This window comes from Ylistrum balloti, unplaced genomic scaffold (assembly GCF_031769215.1).
Source record: "Ylistrum balloti isolate Yb309-2 unplaced genomic scaffold, AGI_CSIRO_Ybal_v1 Utg370140, whole genome shotgun sequence".
NCBI classification, from domain to species: domain Eukaryota; kingdom Metazoa; phylum Mollusca; class Bivalvia; order Pectinida; family Pectinidae; genus Ylistrum; species Ylistrum balloti.
This window is the reverse complement of record NW_026782147.1, coordinates 602,964-623,207: the sequence shown is the minus strand read 5'-3', so window position 1 is coordinate 623,207 and position 20,244 is coordinate 602,964. Positions and strand designations below refer to the sequence as shown.

Sequence of the window (20,244 nt, the reverse complement as noted above, 5' to 3'; positions counted from 1 at the left end):
ACACCTTAATTACAGAATTATTTCCCTTTGATAAAATTTCTGTCACCATTAAAGTCATTTTTCGATGAGCAGTGATCAGTTTCACTGATACTCTTGACCTGTTTTTGTATTTTTACCATGCTCCTCTAACTATTGACTAAACTTTACAAATGCTAACTTAATGCTCCATTTTGATCAAAGTAATGTTTGGTGTCATACCAAAAATTAGACAAGGAGCTGGAGTTACTTTAAAGAATATGAAATTTTATAAATAGGGAACAAATACATAAGGTTTTTCATGCACCAATTTACCAGTGACGTGCTTCACACAAGGAATGTCACAGACAGCAGAATAAAACCTGTAAGTTATCATCATGGCACACGTATGATTTTACAAGTCAAACATTTGGTTGTGTGATGAATTGAAGATCTAAAAGCCCCAGGGTAAAAAAAAATCTTAAGTTAAGCACGTGGCTTTGCCTTATTAAGTTGTGAAACATATGCCACATATCACTTTAATCCAAGCTTAACTATTGTTGAATATCCATGAATGAAATTTGACACAAAAGGTCAAAGCTGATTTCCGAAGACTTTGCAAGTGCTAACATGATGTCCACCTGAATACAAAACTTATTTTCAAAACATGATAAAAGTACATGACTACTGTCCCACGTAGGCCTCCAACCCACACCCTAATTTCCCTTAGTTACTACCCTTCGTTTCTCTCTTTATCGCTAGAGCAATTACACTTGATTACGGGGCTGAGAAAGCAAGAACCTGCATCCAAGACGTGGAGGGCTGGTGATGAAGATAGCTAGATACCTTACCCACTCGGCAAACGCAGCCCCTTGACTGAAAATTTGCCACTAAAATTACATAATTCAATGGGATAATTCACATTTATTATGTTAAAATTTATATTGTTTGTTTATTAAATATATATTACATTTTTATTGACTATGCTCCTTTAAGAGACAACGAAGATGGCCATGAAAGTGGTAGAAACACATTCACCTAGGATGCGGTGAGTTAAAACACGATGTACACAGAAACAGCCCGTGTCCATATGGGTCTTTCAAAATGTTTGTGGAGGGGTAGAGGGTTGTGGAGTATACCATAATTATGCTCTTATGGTAGTGTCAGGTTCTCTAATGAGGCTGACGGGTTTAATAATTAATATTTAACACCTCTAACTTCATATTCCTTTAGTCTGAAAGGAATGTGATATTAGCGTTCCTTGAGTTTGAATAGGAAGGCGAGAAATCTGTTCTTACAGAAGAGACGTCTTTTACGGGCAAATGATCAAGATTGGTCAAAATCCACATCTCAATCATTCCATTTCTGGAGTAAGCAATACCACCGTAAGACTTAAACTTTAATTTGAATGGTAGTAGAAATCTAACTTGGGAGGGGAGAGGGGGGATGGGGGGGGACCTGACCAAACAGCAGTAAAGTGTTGTTCGTGTGGACTCTGAAGTAAGCTTAGGTCTTTAATGAACTAGAAGTGTCCTCATATGTATATGTAGCTAGACACTGTATCGCTCTCGCCTCAATCTGTCTGGAAAACATAGTTAGAATTAAATCTTATCTTTTCTGAACCTTACAGAGACCAAAGATGGAGAAGCCACGTCTGTAATATTCTACACTATATATACTAGGATCAAAAGTAACAGAGTATTGTGAATGTTTGTCCTTAAAACTTGTAAAATATGAATGTTTCCAGGAAATATTTAAGAAATTGAAATGTAATGGGACAAGATATACACGTATATACTTTCAGAAAGTAAATAAAAATGTTATCTGTAAGTAGTTCTCGGAACTTATTTCATTGGCGTTGGCGTTGTCAATGACGCCCAAGTGGTGTAACCTACTGCTTCCGGTTTAATACATGACCGTTGACGTGTATAACAAATAGATAAGCCACAGTCGAGTGTTTAAGATATAAAAATACTTGTCCCACTTAAGTGTTTCATAGGTAATGATTTTGCCTTCCTTTTGTAAAAAAAAAAATTTATTGAGAATTATTACAAAAGCATTAACAAATTTTGTTTAAAAATATTTTTATTTTTCACTAAATAATCATTTTCTTTTTCCTCGCTTCGAATCTGCAATAAAAAGGAAACCAAATATTAAGGCTTAAGACAAAGTTTGCTGTGTTAAATATTCTTCAGGCATGGATTTGGTACAAACTACCGACCAATGGTCTATATATCGTTATATAGTCACTCTTCATCTACATTTGATATACTCTTCAGATATTAAATAATGTAAACGTTATAACAAAGTTAATATTCCAAGCCAACATTTACAGAGGCTCACTACATCATGAATATTATCTTACTGAAAATATTTTCTCAATTTAAACCAATCGAGTGTTTTGTTATGATCGCTAGTTATTTGTCGCTTAACTTCTCTCTTATGAGTGTGACAAGGCCCATGTGACTGGACAAAGGTTCCAGTTATTCCCCGTGTGCCTTGATATCTCTAGATCCATGACGTCATATGCATTGTGAGGTTGATAATTAGATAAAGAAGTACATGTATATAGTTGGAATTTCGCCAGATTAGATTGTCAATATTATCAGTCGTTGCAAATGTTTACAAAAGCAGATGTAATAATAGTGTGTTACATGTCCTTCCTTTTCATAGGATTTTTTTGAAAATCGTAACGAGTTGACCATTTTATCTCGTCAGGAGCTCACGAGAGATTCAGAGACTCGTATCATCAACCTCATATGAGAGGAAACTGATGTTAAATCGTATCTACATAAATCGGAAAAGTGACCTGTTGGAATCCTATTTCAAATTTTACACTACTAAAAGTTTGAAGTTACCACGCATGCTTTCGACAGTTGTCGAACAGACTCACAAAAGTAATGGATTTTTTATTACCTGTGCGTATAATAACTCACGTGGGCACATAATTAAATAATATACAACTTGTATAGCTACTTTTAATACGTGCGCACGACATAGAATACTATACACTAACTAAAGTTATTACATGTACGTGCGCATGTGTTAGGGAAACATTTCACATTTTTCATTACGTGCTAGCGTAATAGAAAATATAGAATATGTCCCCTCTGTGCTTCCGTGTAACAAGGCTCCGTCAGACCTCCACGTAACAAAGAACCGAAAACAAAGTGAAACAAGGGTTCTGGACTTGATGAGATCGATTCATAGGTAAATGATATCCAGTAATTCCTACATTTATTTGTCAACGTTTGTTCCTAACCGAATACCCAATGACGATACATGAAAACAACTACAAATGCTATAAAACTGGATCTGATACACCAAATCAACTGTATACTGGACCTGATACACCAAATCTTCTGTATACAGGACCTGATACACCAAATCAACTGTATACAGGACCCGATAACCAAATAAACTGTATACAGGACTACTGTATACAGGACCCGATACACGGCATCGACTGTATACAGGACCCGATACACCAAATCAACTGTATACAGGACCTGATACACCAAATCAACTGTATACAGGACCCGACACACCAAATCAACTGTATGCAGGACCCGATTCACCAAATCAACTGTATACAGGACCCGATACACCAAATCAACTGTATACAGGACTCGATACACCAAATCAACTGCATACAGGACCCGATACACCAAATCAACTGTATACAGGACCCGATACACCAAATCAACTGTATACAGGACTCGATACACCAAATCAACTGCATACAGGACCCGATACACCAAATCAACTGTATACAGGACCCGATACACGGAATAAACTGTATAAAGGACCCGATACTCGGAATCAACTGTATACAGGACCCGATACACCAAATCAACTGTATACAGGACCCGATACACCAAATTTTCTATATACAGGACCCGATACACCAAATCTACTGTATACAGGACCCGATACACCAAATCAACTGTATACAGGACCCGACACACCAAATATACTGTATACAGGACCCGATACACCAAATCTTCTGTATACAGGACCCGATACACGGAATAAACTGTATACAGGACCCGATACACCAAATCAACTGTATACAGGACCCGATACACCAAATATACAGTATACAGGACCCGATACACGGAATAAACTGTATACAGGACCCGATACACGGAATCGACTGTATACAGGACCCGATACACCAAATCAACTGTATACAGGACCCGATACACCAAATCAACCGTATACAGGACCCGATACATCAAATCTTCTGTATACAGGACCTGATATACTAAATCTACTGTATACAGGACCCGACACACCAAATATACTGTATACAGGACCCGATACACTAAATATACTGTATACAGGACCCGATACACCAAATATATTGTATACAGGACCCGATATACCAAATCAACTGTATACAGGACCCGATACACCAAATCTTCTGTATACAGGACCCGATACACCAAATCAACTGTATACAGGATCTGATACACCAAATCAACTGTATACAGGACCCAATACACCAAATCAACTGTACACAGGACCCGATACACCAAATCAACTGTATACAGGACCCGATACACCAAATCAACTGTATACAGGATCCGATACACCAAATCAACTGTATACAGGATCCGATACACCAAATCAACAGTATACAGGACCCAATACACCAAATATACTGTATACAGGACCCGATACACCAAATCAACTGTATACAGGATCCGATACACCAAATCAACTGTATACAGGACCCAATACACCAAATATACTGTATACAGGACCCGATACACCAAATCAACTGTATACAGGATCCGATACACCAAATCAACTGTATACAGGACCCAATACACCAAATATACTGTATACAGGACCCGATACACCAAATCAACTGTATACTGGACCCGATACACCAAATCAACTGTATACAGGACCCGATACACCAAATCAACTGTATACAGGACCCGATACACCAAATCAACTGTATACAGGATCTGATACACCAAATCAACTGTATACAGGACCCGATACACCAAATCAACTGTATACAGGACCCGGTACACCAAATCAACTGTATACAGGACCCTATACACCAAATCAACTGTATACAGGACCCGATACACCAAATCAACTGTATACAGGACCCGATACACCAAATCAACTGTATACAGGACCCGATACACCAAATCAACTGTATACAGGACCCCGACATGATTTTGTTTACAAAGACACGTATGAGATAGGTAAAACTACTTACTTTCGCTTTACTCATCATTGTTATCCTTGATGACTCTGATCCTTGTCTTATGTGAACCACAAATTGACTTGATCTCCGTAGGGATGGGCCTCTTATCGACAGGGGGACAACTAGGGACCAGATTCAGTGGTGCTCGAACAGGTAACATTCCAGGTACTTTGATCTTTTCCTCCTCACTTCCCTTACCCCGCCCAATGGTATCCTCCGAGACCTTTTTCTTGTGAGCTGGTCTGCTGCTCATGCAGGGTTTGTTGTCTTTCGCTTGCGCTCGAATCGGTTGCACGTCTCTCTGTGGTTTCATGCAATCTTGAGAATGAACTTTGGGTATATTATAGTTCGACTTCTCGTCTGTGCGTGTCTTTTTCTTTTTAAGAGATGACGGTAAAATATGTTGTAGTTGAGACACCGGAGACAACGTAGGAACCAGTTGTTTTGGTGTAACGTTTTGTGAATGATTCATCGTCTTTTCCAGTGACGCCTTTGTCTGAGACATATGCTGCCCGCACTTGCTCAGTGGTGTCGTCTGTGAAGAACGACATTGTGGAATCAAAGGTCGCTTATTTATAGGAGGGGTTAAAACTACTTTACTAGTTTGTTTTCTTCCTCGATCTGATGAATGGTATCCAGTAATTTTCTTTGAAGCGTTAGTATGATCTGGTTGTTTGGATTTTTGTTTCGTATTTTCAGTTTTTAAATGTTTTTTGCTCGAAGAACGTCTCTCCTTTTGAAGGCACTGCTCTTGCGGCCTCTTCGCTAGCTGGCCATCTTTTAATGACGCCGGTATCATTGCATTTCCAACTTCGGTAAAACAATCTATCTGTGTTGGGATGATATGGGAGCTACTGGATGCCTTATTGATCCTCGGCAGAACTGCATTTGGGTTTATATTTTGTTTACTTATACTTTCTGTCCCTGAATTCTGTGTTTCGACGGAATCACTTTTTTCAATATTATCGACAGCACCTATTGGAGTATTACCATTCTCTATATCCATTTGAGAAAGGCTGTTAGCGATATTTTGCAAAATGTTGTGAACAAAACCAGCAATCTTATCCGATGAGATGGAGGAAACACTTGGACTTTTTTCAGCTCTGTCTTTTGAAGCGTTTTCCCTTGCATGTATTCCGAGCATGTGATCTGTGACAGTAATGATACTCTTAGAATCCAACCCATTCTGCTCAATTTCGCGCCTCTTTTCTTCTAGCATCACAACAATGAAATCTTCAATGGACGCGTCAACTGAGGCAGAGTTGAGAACTTGCTCAGCACCACCATCTAGCATGCTCTGTGAAAGAGCTGTGGCCAGTGTTACAATCTCGTCATCGCTGAGTGTGCCTTCTTTAACTCTATCGATTGTCATATCAATGGAGTGATGGATCGCGCTCGCAATGTTAACCAAAGTAGAGCTCCTCTGAAGCTTCGGTATAGTGCACGAAGACACACCCAGAGAGTTATGACTTCTATGTGTTTCCTCTTCGTGAAATTTAAGCATCCTGTTTGTCATAGAAATCATCTTTTGGAGACTCATAGACGGTCGATCAAGAACTCTGCCTCTCTCTTCACTTGGACTAAGAGACGCTGCACTGACTGTAGACTGAAAGTCTATTTTGATAGGGTCACTCGCAATTTCTGTGAAGGAGTCTACTTGGTATAAATCTGATACCTTTATGTTGTCCACTTCAATGTTGTTGATAATTAGATTGATCGTATTTTCAACGAAGTCGTTTTCAAGTTCGTTTGATCCCGGTTTCACAGAAGATTCCATGATACGCAACACCGCCTCTCTCACAAATGCATCTTGACCCTCTACAACATCTCGTTTTATCTGCACCAATGCATCCAATGTTTTCCGTTTAGAAATCTCTTGTTGAATTTTTGCTGAACATGCACGTTTTGCATCGTTGAAGTCGTCAATGATATCTTGCAGGGTTGCGACGACAATGTTTTCTACCTCCAAGGTCAGAGTGGATGTTTGCTCCTCGACAGTTCCGTCCATAGTTTGTTGATGTGCAACAGCTGTTACTTCGGACGACATGTCATGCACGACTTCTTGCAATACCTGGGCTACAAAGTCGGTGGCTTGCTTGTTATCCATATCAAGAAAAGATGCAACTTTTGATTTGGAATCCTGCGTCTCTAGGTCAATCAATCCACTAGGCTGCCATTGGTGGCCCAGAGCCATCTGATCTTGCATATTCTCAACAATGATTTGAAGTTTTTCCAAAACAAAATCGTGCAAAATTTCAGACGATACGTTGTCAGCTGATAGAGACATTGACCTTTCGAGACGTAGATTAGAAACAATATTGTTAAGTGTGTCCAGTATAAGACCGCCGACCTCATTTGAGGAGTAAGATACGCACTTGTCAGGTTCTTTGTCATAAAGGCTTTGTATGTAGTCATAATCATTGGAGTCTAACCGAACTGGAAGAAGCTCTTCATCCGACGATAACTTTCCTTGCACAACAAGTGTGTGATCAATTCTCGCCATCAAGTTTCTTACGACATTGTGAGCTATGAGAGAAGTGACAGACTGTAAGTGCACATCTGATCTAACATAAAACGAGGTCTCGTGTTGTAGCTGACCGGTCCTAGTTGCACTGCCAATGTCTGACAAAACTCTTTGCAGAGTGACACGAATGAAGTTGGTTAAAATGTTAGAATCAACAACCTGCAGTAGACGTTGAAGTACAGCCACTGGACCAGTACTTGAATCTCTCTTGCTGTTGACAATACATTTTATTACGTCTTTTATAAATATGCTTCTTCCGCCGTGTTTAGCAATGTCGCTAACAGCTTCTTGGCATTGATTCTTTGCCATTTCCATCGTAAGCTCTTCAAGGTTTACCTGTTTTTGCGATTTGAAAAGAGAAAGGAAATTCGACAGGGATTCAATCGACATTGATTCCGATTCTATACTGTGTAGTATTTCTTTAATAATGGCAGATATCAAGTTGACTACATCCTCTGCAACTGCAGGACCTTCCTCTTCGCATGTACTTCCCATCAGAGACAGCAGTTCTGTTTCAGTATAAGCTCCACTTCGTATATCCCGTTCAATTTTCTTTAAAGTTGCACGAATTACAGATTCCGCTAATTGAGATGCCGATGAAAGGGCTGATACATCGTGACTCTCCGGCATTGTACTCCAGTTGGATTTGTAGTGTTCAAGTATCGTAACGAACATTCGCTTTGCTTCTTCTCTGTCTATGGTATCTTCACGAAGACAGTCCAATATTTTGTTCATTGCATGGTCCAATCTTTCCTCATCCCCAGCTTTAGCAAACCCTATAGCTAATGACGCTACTTTGTCGGGATAAAGTTTGCCTTCATTCAAGTCCTTGACGATATTGTCGATTGTTGCAAAGACGACATCTTCTGCCAATCTGGACTCACAAGGGGAAGGGTGAGTATGGCTAGAATTGACTGCCTGTACTAAGCATTCGTCACTCCCCAGCTTCTCTTTGGACACCCTTGTTTTCAGTATGCATACAGCAAACTCTTTTAGTGACTCCGTATTCACCACGCCCTTTTCAATGTCAGGCTGAATAGAAGATAATACATGCGAAACGACATTCTCTGCCACAGCAGTGCTGGTGAAAGATGCTATACGACTCGTTGTTTCCACTGACGCACTAGGGGACGGGCCTAATAGTCGTTCTCCGCATGATCTCAAATGATTGCCAAGTTCATGCATCTCCTCCTCAGTTAATCGACCGTTTTCCACGTCATTCAGTATCGAAGCTAAAGTGTTGATAAGAATGACCTTTTTGTCCGGTACCGGTGTAGGGGCTAACGAATTACCCCGACTTACGTGTTGGAGAAGCTCTGTCATTTCCTCTATATCAGACTCGGAGAAGTTTCCTCGATCAATACTTTTTGATACAAGCTTCAGGATGTCCACTACGAATTGGGTCACGTCGTCAAGGAAGATTTGTTTTGTTTCTCCTTCAGGGTGTTCTTCAGTCTGAAGTGTGTCGACAATGTTCTTGCATGACTCTAATATGACACGTGCCACTTTAGTTAGATTATCAACACCAGCTTCGCTGAGACGACTTTTCGACATTTGTATAATGTGATCAACATCCATGTTCTGCACGTCTGTCTGAATTTGAAGAATATTAGCGATCCTTGTTGTCATCTCGTACACTTGTTGTGAAGATGTTGTTGTTGGCCAAATTTTGGTCGCAATACCGCATAACGCTCCAAAATTCACATCTGAATCATGGACTTCCCCGTTGCCGAGATATATAGAGATACACCGACATGTTTCTGCCACCAGCTCCGAGAAAGCCTGTGTAGACGATTCTCTGAAGGTATGGTATGAGGTAATGATGATGTTAACGACTTTGTAGAGCGTGTCGCTGCTTTCAGATATGACGTCATCGATAACGCGTGCCAGCAGACGCCTGAACATCTCAGGCTGGTTGTCGACACCACCAATGGGGATATCCTCCACAATGTCCGACATTTGTTCAAGAATTTGTGATATCACGCCCATTGGCAAATTGCCAGACTGGAGATCATTGCTCATCTCGTTCAGAGTATTTACAATGAAATCGTCCAGCATGAAGTCGTGCACCGAGGACACCCTGTCGAAACTTTTATCTGAGATGATTTGCTGTATTGTGTCTTCTATGAGTGAGTCCACGACCCCGTCCTCCGTGAAAGACGGAGAATCCATTTCCCAAGCAGACAGTGCCAGTCCTGTCATTTCTTCACTGCTCACTTGACCTGACTTCACTTCGTCTACAATCTTGCTGAGAGTGAAACGCACCAGATCGTTGGCAACAGCAGTCTCGTACACCTCTCCTGTCTCAAGCTCCGATAGGTCGTTATCATTCGATGAGGAATTATCTGTTGAGCTGAGTAATTGCAGCGAGTATGATGTCAGTTTTACCAAGTCTTCTTTTGAAAACTTTTTATCATTAAGATCAACAAGAAGACGATTTAATATTTTTTCTACGATTGCATGTTCGGAGCTTTCCTCGCCTCCGACAGAAGGTGTCATATTCACAGAAGGTACGGGCGTCAGGACGTGTTCCTGGACTGGGCGGAGGTTATCCACATCGATGGACGGGCGTGCATAGGTAGTAATGATTCGCTTTCCAAACTTGACCGCTTTTCCTTGTGATTCTGGACCTGTCATGTATACAGCAGCCATTAAATGCGAAATAAATAATTTTTATAACAAAATAACACGGTGGTGAAACAAGTGTATGATGATATAACACCCCGACGAAATGGATGTTACAACAACATATCAGGCTGGTTAAATGGATGTTATGATAACATAACACGTCGACGAAACAGATGATATTGAAATTCTTGAATATTCTTCAAATGAATTGGGTGTCATGATAACATAACACGGTAGGGAATTGTATGTTATGATAACATAACACGGTAGGGAATTGGGTGTTAAGTTAACATAACACGAAGGGGAATGGGGTGTTATGATAACATTACACGGTAGGAAAGTGGGTGCCATGATAACATAACACGATAGGGAATTGGGTGTTATAATAACATTACACGGTAGTGAATTAGGTGCCATGATACAATAACACGGTAGGGAATTGGGTGTTATGATAACATTACACGGTAGTGAATTGTGTGTTATGATAACATAACACGAAGGAGAATTGTGTGTTATGATAACATAACACGAAGGAGAATTGTGTGTTATGATAACATAACACGAAGGAGAATTGTGTGTTATGATAACATAACACGTTGGGGATTGTGTGTTATGATAACATAACACGTTGGGGATTGTGTGTTATGATAACATAACACGAAGGGGATTGTGTGTTATGATATCATAACATTATTGGGATTGTATGTGTTAACTTCATTGAACACTCAGCCATATATCACAATAACAAAAAATGTACGTTATGAACTGATATCATGTTAGAATAAAACAAAAAAAAAGAAACAAAGATACCAAATACAGAAAGAAGAAAACATGCACGTGACTCACTGGACATTAGGAAATTACACTTAAATAATATACAAAACTAGGATAAATTACCGTCTTGGTTGGCCTGTTCCAGTGACCGTAAGTATTCAGGATAAAGTTCCTAAAACAAGAAATATCGTTTAAAAAGTTATATGCACAGTGTACAAAAATGTGTTGTCTGTACTTTAGAAATCACTGATAGAATAAATCTTTAAAAACAGTATAAGTTCGTCCTTAAGTAAATGTACTCCTACACATCAGGATAATAAGTTACTGTGAAGCGTTTTATTATTGAAAGTTCTAATTTTCAGGGTTTCACCAAAAGCTTGCGGTATAACATATGTTTACAAAGGAAGTAATGTTATATACTGTTATCAGAAGATCTTTATACTTGATTGTAAACCATTAGAACCATAACACCATCCGAAACTGCGACAGGAATAGCTTGTACACTAAATAAGTCGCGTTCTCACTCTTTCGCTGTAGTTATTTCATTCCCTCATCGTCGCGTTCTCTCTCTCGCGCTGTTGTAATCTCACTTTCTCATCATCGCGTTCTCACTCTCTCGCTGTTGTGATCACACTCCCTCGCCGTCGTGTTCTCACTCTCTCGCTGTTGTGATCACACTCCCTCGCCGTCGTGTTCTCACTCTCTCGCTGTTGTGATCACACTCCCTCTCCGTCGTGTTCTCACTCTCTCGCTGTTGTGATCACACTCCCTCGCCGTCGTGTTCTCACTCTCTCGCTGTTGTGATCACACTCCCTCGCCGTCGTGTTCTCACTCTCTCGCTGTTGTGATCACACTCCCTCGCCGTCGTGTTCTCACTCTCTCGCTGTTGTGATCACACTCCCTCGCCGTCGTGTTCTCACTCTCTCGCTGTTGTGATCACACTCCCTTGCTGTCGTGTTCTCACTCTCTCGCTGTTGTAATCTCACTCCCTCGCCGTCGTGTTCTCACTCTCTTGCTGTTGTGTTCTCACTCTCTCGCTGTTGTAATCTCACTCCCTCGCCGTCGTGTTCTCACTCTCTTGCTGTTGTGTTCTCACTCTCGCGCTGTTGTGATCTCACTCTCTCATCCTCGAGCTGTTGTGATCTCACTTCCTCGCCGTCGTGTTCTCACTCTCGCGCTGTTGTAATCTCACTCCCTCATCCTCGCGCTGTTGTGTTCACATTCCCTCGTCGTCGCGTTCTCGCTCCTTCGTTGTTGTAATCTCACTCCCTCGCCGTCACTTTCTCACTCTCGCGCTGTTGTGATCACACTCCTTCATCATCGCGTTCTCACTCTCTCGCTGTTGTTATCTCACTCTCTCATCATTGCGTTCTCACTCTCCTGCTGTTGTAATATCACTCCCTCGCCGCCGCGTGCTCAATCGCTCGCTGTTGTGATCTCACTCCCTCATCCTCTCTCTCTCTCTCTCTCTCTCTCTCTCTCTCTCTCCTCCCTCCCTCCCTCCCTCCCTCCCTCCCTCCCTCCCTCCCTCTCTCTCTCTCTCCCTCTCTCTCTCTCTCTCCCTCCCTCTCTCTCTCTCTCTCTCTCTCTCTCTCTCTCTCTCTCTCTCCCTCCCTCCCTCCCTCCCTCCCTCCCTCCCTCTCCTCCCTCCCTCCCTCTCTCTCTCTCTCTCTCTCTCTCTCTCTCTCTCTCTCTCTCTCTCTCTCTCTCTCTCTCTCTCTCTCTCTCTCTCTCTCTCTCTCTCTCTCTCTCTCTCTCTCCCCCTGTGATCTCACTCCCTCTCTCTCTCTCTCTCTCTCTCTCTCTCTCTCTCTCCCCCCCCTGTTGTGATCTCACTCCCTCTCTCTCTCTCTCTCTCTCTCTCTCTCTCTCTCTCTCTCTCTCTCTCTCTCTCTCTCTCTCTCTCTCTCTCTCTCTCCTCTGTTGTCTCTCTCTCTCTCTCTCTCTCTCTCTCTCTCTCTCTCTCCCCCTCCCCCCCTCGGCGTCGCGTTCTTTCTATCGCGCTGTTGTGATCTCTCTCCCTCGCCGTCGCGCTCATGATCCCTCGTTCCGTCGGTGTCTTAACGATTACGAGGTGACGCGAGTTGGCCAGCATACAGATGGCAGTCATCTCGTACTGATTTACTGCATCAAGATCCTCGTCAGAATAAACCCCTTACCGTCCGGACTTTAGTAATCACCGAGTCCACTATTTGTCTCGCCTGTTCCCTGATGAGGACATCATCATCCTGTCTGGCTTGTTTGCTGTCTCCTCCAAACAGCTTTCAATTAGAAACCAATCAAAACTTAAATTTACGTAATGGTAATAATATGAAGACAATGCACACAACATTTTGTAGTAGGAACACTTTCATAAAAATATTCTTAAATGTTTGAATATACAAAAACAGAGGAGAATAGTATCTTTCTTTTTTGTACGCAAAATTCAAATTTCTGATTCGCATAAGTTCTTCTTTTAATTTCTCTATGAAAAAAAAACATCTAGGAGGGGTGGGGGTTTTATTTTGTAATGACTGAAAATGGCGCGAGTTAGTTGTCAACGATGTCACGTCATGTCACGCCAGCTGTTATGCGTAGGGATTTGTTATAAAATAATCCTTGATGAAATTCTCAAATTTAGACATTGTGTGCCATTCTTGTTTTTGAAACCTTTCTAAGAAATTAATTATAACCTTTGATAGGATTTATTAAAAACTTTAATGCTGGTATGAAAGTGTGACTGATAATATGACTTCTCACCTCTTCCGGCGTTTCGTGTAAATCGTCTACAGCTTCATTAAGCATTTGCAGGAAGCCAGATGCAGATTTTCTCCCTGAAAACATCATCGTAAGTTCTGTACGCGTTATTACATCCGGCAGGTCACATTTATTATATAGAAATAATGTGTTACTCTCACAAAAACAAAAAAGAAAGTACCAACATGTCAACAGAATCTTTTTAACTCGAATTCGATGAAACTATGTCAAAATATGAACAACTGAAAGATTTAAATGGATACTCCTGGAAAAAAGGTACAAACAGAACATGCGTTGTCTTTCATTACATGTTTCAGCTAGAGTTACCACCCTCCGATAAGGGCCGGGAATGCTGCTTCGGTAATATCGCCCAGTATTACTTTCTCGGTGATAAACAATATGGTGTCGTTTGATACAGCGGAGAGTGTGGCATTACCTCGAAGAACATTACTGCCGTCCATTCTGAAAATGAGTCTGTTCATAGTATCCCCCAGATTCCACATACTTCTGAACCGAGCTCTTCTTGCTCGTCTCCTCTTGCCTACAACAAAAATTATACTCAAACCTGGAAAGAGGGCTGAAACTTGCTTTGGTTTGGAATGGAATTTGTAAGGAACGTGGTGTTGAAAAGACATTGTAAAGAATCTACAGGACCGACTAGTCCGATTTATTCTGACGTTTTATCGACTTTTATGTATCGGCTTGGAGTTTTACCGACTCAAAGTCGATAAAAACGCCAAAATATTTCGGATTAAGGACCGACATATCAACTTTATTTTATTTCAAAAGTTTCTTTCCAACGCTGCTAGTGGTAGTCTTTCGTCTAATCACCAGTTTTAGAAATAATGGCAATATGTTTGCTTTTCGAGATGTGTAAATAGAGCAGACATCACACACTGTATATGAAAATCGAGATGTAGAAGTCAAAACATTAGTAATTAAATGTAAACACGTGTATATATAAAATCACGTTACTGTCATTCTACAGAAATGCTACAGGGGACATTTAAGATTTTGACGAAATATTTAACCAAATTTCACTTGTAGATTTTCATTGATGCTGTCTTATCCATGTTTAGATTTGAGACCGATTAAAAAAAATAACTATTTCAAATTCGAACTTTTGAAAAAAAAAGTATAGGATCGTGTTTCATATGAATGATACAATACCCTCCCTCCAGGTACATTCCTTCGAAATTGAAAAAAATGAGAAGTTAAGAGCGTATTTGAGTAGCAAAATTAACGACATCTGTCCGTGAATTTACAATGTAGCCAATTTACAGAGTCTGATTCGGGCCAAGCCCCGCTTTCATGAATTACATATATTGTCCCAAGTCCGTCTGTTATTAAAGTGCTATACTTCAGTTCAGTATTATAGCAAAAATGGCCGGGCCCCCTCTGGATCCGCCAGTGGACACGGTTCGTTCCCTATATCAGTAAATCTTACTTTTTTTTTTTTATCTCTGAAGACCATTGTTACTTTACAAATATCAACTTATGTTGTACTAACCCTGATGCCGCGCCCAAGCTCTCAACTCTGCCAGAGCAAGTTTTTTTTCCAAACGACGGGCACACTTTTCCTCGCTTTCCGCCTTCTGCTTCCTCATAGTCTCCTTCATGGCGTTTAACTGTGCTGAAAATATTAAATCGCCTGTTTTCGAATTATGCTGCAACATCAATGAACAGTTTTTACAATTTTGTACCTGCAGTAACTATCCTGTTTCAAATGTAATGACACCCAATACGTACATAACATGCACCAAGCGGAGTCACGATTGGCTGGAGGTACCAATTGTTTAAAATGTAAATTATTACGTCACCAAAGAAAGACCGAAGGAGACTTTTTCTGCATGTGGAAATTATCTTTGAAAGCCAGAGCCTTATATTGTAAATCTTTGACTGTTAAGGTCAACAAACTTTCCTTCCGATTCGTTGAAAAATGTAGATTTGTAAAATATCAAAACCTTCTTGACGGCATTCAAAATTCTGCGGAAATATCATGCACCTGGTATTTCAAAAGACATATACTTGCAAAACAAAACCTACATCAAAAATAGCTGCAAAATGCACAGATGATTGTTCATTCCTTTTGCAAAATTGTTGTATACAATACCGGAGGTCAGGTCGTGGCAAACAATCGGAGGGTATCAAGCACCTACAGGGCATATGTTTATAAGGAAACAAGCTAAACCTTAATCTGTCGTATTTTCATAGCCCCCTTCCCTGTTACACACAGTGCGTTACTGGCTACCATCCTAGATAAGTTAAGGCTGTACACGTGCTGAAGAAATACAAATCGAACGGACTGTCGAGATAAAGTGTTTTTACGTACAGTTTATATGTCACGTTAGATATGAAGATGCGTTACATTTATATTTCTCACGGTCCAGTAAGTATATTTATTGCGACGCCATCTTTTTTATGTGCTGGAGAGTTAGAGAATTACAGAGACTGGACAGAGTTACCTCCTCTCCCAAATGAATTGACTTTAGTTTTTGATGGTCCGAAAACCGGAAGCGTTACTCCAATGGAGGAAAATCTCCTTAAACCAGGCCCTTGAAAGTGAAAAGCGACGGGGTGAACCAGACAAGTGGGGGAAACGCGATGAAATATAGTTTATATAATATTTCGTCAAGGTAACACATACTGGACGGGAGATGGCGTGTCTACGGCCATACAGAGCTTTGCTCGAATGCTGCAGCATAATATAACATATTATGGTGGACATCACCTGATGAACGTAGTTTTCTGATACCTTGTTATATGACACAATGAATTCTGCTTCATGCACTCGGTCATCACCTGTAATACGATTCCGTTGTTCCGCCAGCAAGCGTTCTCTCACGGATATATTTCTGTCCCGGCGTTCATTTTCACGTCGCAGGATTTCAGCTTCACGCTTAATGCGTTCCCTCTGTATCTGTTTACGAGTTTCCCACATCTCAAAGCTCTGAAAACGTGAAGTACAATCTTTACTGGTTATTCTCCACAATACACTGACCCAAATCGCTGCTGTAGTCAATTAGTGTGTCTTGTTCCTAAGATGTAGATGCATTATTGAAGTTGTTATATTTCTACGGTAATTTGTTTCCAAACACTTTCACGAAAAAGTATACATACTTAAATGTAAGAGGATATCCCTGTCATCATCTACATGATTGACTGCTCTGTTATTTTTTTTTTACTTTCTTGATATTGCTATTTATCGATACTGAGTGTTGATGCGGTCGTATCTCTGCGACCAGGAAGCAGCGACGCGACAACACCTACAGCTGCAGGAAGATTGTGGCGAATATGCTACTCACTAAAAACTAATTATCATTCAATAATTTTCATCCAAAATAACTGGAAGTTATGATGTGTCTCAACGCGGTTCTCAATTTTATTATTTTTATTTATTTATTTTTTTTCCGCTTGCTACTAGTCATATATATATTTTTCAAAATCACGTTTTCCTGAACAAACACTCGCCATTTTTTGTTCTGACCTTTTGTTTTGGTTTTTTTTTCTAATTACCTTCTTTTTCTGATCAAACATTCGTTGTTTTTTCTTCTCATCCATGCGTTTGATATGTTGTCGTTCACGAATCTTCCAACGCTGAATTAATCTTCGATTGCGTTTTTTCTCCTTTAATGAGATTCGCAGCAATTTTAATCTTGGGAATTTATGCGAGAGAAAAAAATGCTTATCAATCAACAGTATATAAGAATTATATTGTCAAGGTTACAGAAAACATTTACAATCATTCTTTTATTCTTTTACGGCAAATCAAATTAGAATTTACTCGATGATATAAGACGGTGAAATATCTTGTAAACATTCTAACAATTTGTTAATAGATATTTGGTTTCCTGACAATAAGATTGTTACAGATGGACTTCTTACAACGAAAAAATAATGAAAATAACAGATTGATGTTGCTCTCACTTATAATAAATCTGACAGGTATGACGTCATACCTGTAATTGATGTTGGGCGATGGCAGCATGACGCTTGCTTTCGTCCTGTTGACGTAACAGGTCGCGTCTTGTGTTCGCTTCCTGCATCTCTCCCAGACGGCGCTGCAATCGATCCGCCTTCTCCTTCAATAACTGCTCAATCCTGCAGGCAAGAAAAGCCATGAGTAAGAACAGTCAGAACACCCCATCATTATTAGGATACATGTGAGGAGTTAGCAGGAGTATTCAAATTTGAAAGTACATGAAGTTAAGTCAAGTCAAGTAAAATTTGAGAATTTGCTATTATTACTGAAAAAATCTCTCCAATGACGCATCTAGGTTTGAATAAGGAGAGAATTGTTTAATACACATACCAAGCTCCCAGTTATCAAATATCCGCTGAACTCGGGAGTTATCGGTTTCACAGCAACATCTATAGATGTCTTTATAACCTGTTACCAATCCAATACACCAATACTTATACCTCAATTTCTCCCAATGGTTTTGATTTCCAAACATCAGAATATCCTACCTCTGCCGTGTCCTCGTTCTTTGCTTATCTAGATTCTCTTGGACCTGGCGTATACGGAGGTCTGTTGGTTTCTCCTCTGTGCTGTCGGTAGTTTCCTTTTGGGCGTTTAGATATTCCTCTTTCTATGAATACAAAAATAAAAACGTAAAATCATCCAATTGGTCGGACAGTGAAGAAGAAGAAGAAGAAGAAGAAGAAGAAGAAGAAGAAGAAGAAGAAGAAGAAGAAGAAGAAGAAGAAGAAGAAGAAGAAGAAGAAGAAGAAGAACAACAACAACAACAACAACAACAACAACAACAACAACTAGAACACTCAGCACTTATGTGCACGATAATAGTGATGTCACTGAGGTAACTTAATTATAAATGCAGCTAGATATACCTCGATTCTCTGCTCCCTTGCCAACTCCATGAGACAGACCCTCCGGAGGTACTGGCGGTACCTGTTGAATTCCTTAAGAGTACAAACTACTTTGTTGTCGTCAGTAAGGAAATCATTCTTCAGCAGATGACGCCTCATCTGGGGCTGATTGAAGTGGTTCCGGAGGTGGCGGTCATGAAGTGGATGATAGTCGTTAGAGAACACGTGACAATACGGGTCACTGAGGTCAAAGTCATAGTGGCGAGAGGATTTGTGTTTCTGGAATATCAGAAGAAACAGAAGACAATAAAAGATAGATAAAATTTACATATCAAGACTTACTATTTTTAACAGATATAAGAGATGGTACATTTATTAGTTCAAAGAAGTATGAAGAAGTTGAAGAAAATGGGATAGATAGCTAAAAGGCATAAGTACAGACACTTCTTAAATTCTTATAATCAGAAAAAAAAAACATGTTTTCGATGAAAGTAAAAAGCTATGATGAAAGTTGGAAAGAGTTTCTAAACAGCAGGTATAGACAATATTTCTTTTTTTAATAGGAGACCACCTGGAAATAATTGTAAACTTAATAGAAATGTGCTATTTATCTATGTTTTTGGACAATCTTCGAGATTGCAGGCGGTAAACGCTGCTTATGGTAATTTTAAGTTCCCGATGTTTGCTATATCATGAATGCCACGTTTTGATTCATGCTAATCATGGCACGGTTCAGAATATACAGACATAGTTTGCATTCTTAAGAAAATATTAAAAATTTCGAAATGTAATCATTTTGCGTTAGTGCGCCTCCCACCTATCCGGTGTTTGACATTTAAATCAACAAGTATGTATGTTTCTCAGTCGCCCCCTGTCAAATAAGGCTTGGTGACAGGGGATATTGGGTTGAGAATCTGGTTAGTGTATTACAGTGTTTTATAGCAATGTACCCCCCCCCCATGTACAGGCTGAGGACAGAGGACATGAAGGCAAGGTTCGGTCAGGGTTAGAGGTTTACATTTTGGGACCTCGTCAGGTACAGGTGGTGATAGCAAGAGGTTCGAAGATGCAGTTTCCTATTTCATTCACAGGCTAGAAACAGAAGTTTTATTGTAGGTTAAAGTATTTGGGAGATGACTAAAGAAACAGATATTATAAATGCTAAATTTACGAAAATTTGAACTAACAATCCGAAATGCTTTACTCACAACACTAAATGACAGAAATTAATTGGTTGTTTCAATGGAAGAGATTCATGCCGCATAATACTGGATAACTTCCGATTTCTTACCGTTTGACAGAGATTAGTAGAACAAAACACCATAGATCCTTTTGGATTAGGGACCATTGGAAATTTGGCATCCAGTGGTAGGGTTGTCCAGGACGGCAAGCCGTCTCCTGCCGGTAAACATGTCTCCTTTTCCACTATTTTTGGACGTCTTGACAGTGACAATCGGTCCATGATGAAATCTGACTAGTTATGTAAGATCCATTATTATTGCGGTTGAAAAGATTCCACAGCGATTCCTTTGCCTCGCTTGAGATACCGTTGAATTATGACGTCACC

At 40.1% G+C, this 20,244-nt stretch overlaps 1 protein-coding gene and 1 pseudogene across 1 annotated transcript; one reads left to right on the top strand and one right to left on the bottom strand.

Annotated features, from left to right (window-relative positions):
* Positions 1 to 962: 962 nt before the first annotated feature.
* Positions 963 to 4,938, top strand: LOC132550713 (adhesive plaque matrix protein-like; annotated as a pseudogene).
* Positions 4,939 to 5,204: 266 nt separating this feature from the next.
* LOC132550712 (uncharacterized) lies at positions 5,205 to 20,139 on the bottom strand. The gene is made up of 12 exons (XM_060214804.1): positions 19,969 to 20,139; positions 18,699 to 18,956; positions 18,318 to 18,439; positions 17,807 to 17,948; positions 17,364 to 17,474; positions 16,650 to 16,797; positions 15,358 to 15,480; positions 14,284 to 14,388; positions 13,851 to 13,924; positions 13,271 to 13,372; positions 11,235 to 11,283; positions 5,205 to 10,339 (listed from the first exon to the last, which is right to left on the bottom strand). Exons 1-12 carry the CDS (start codon positions 20,137 to 20,139, stop codon positions 5,205 to 5,207), a joined length of 6,540 nt encoding a protein of 2,179 aa, XP_060070787.1.
* Positions 20,140 to 20,244: the final 105 nt, after the last annotated feature.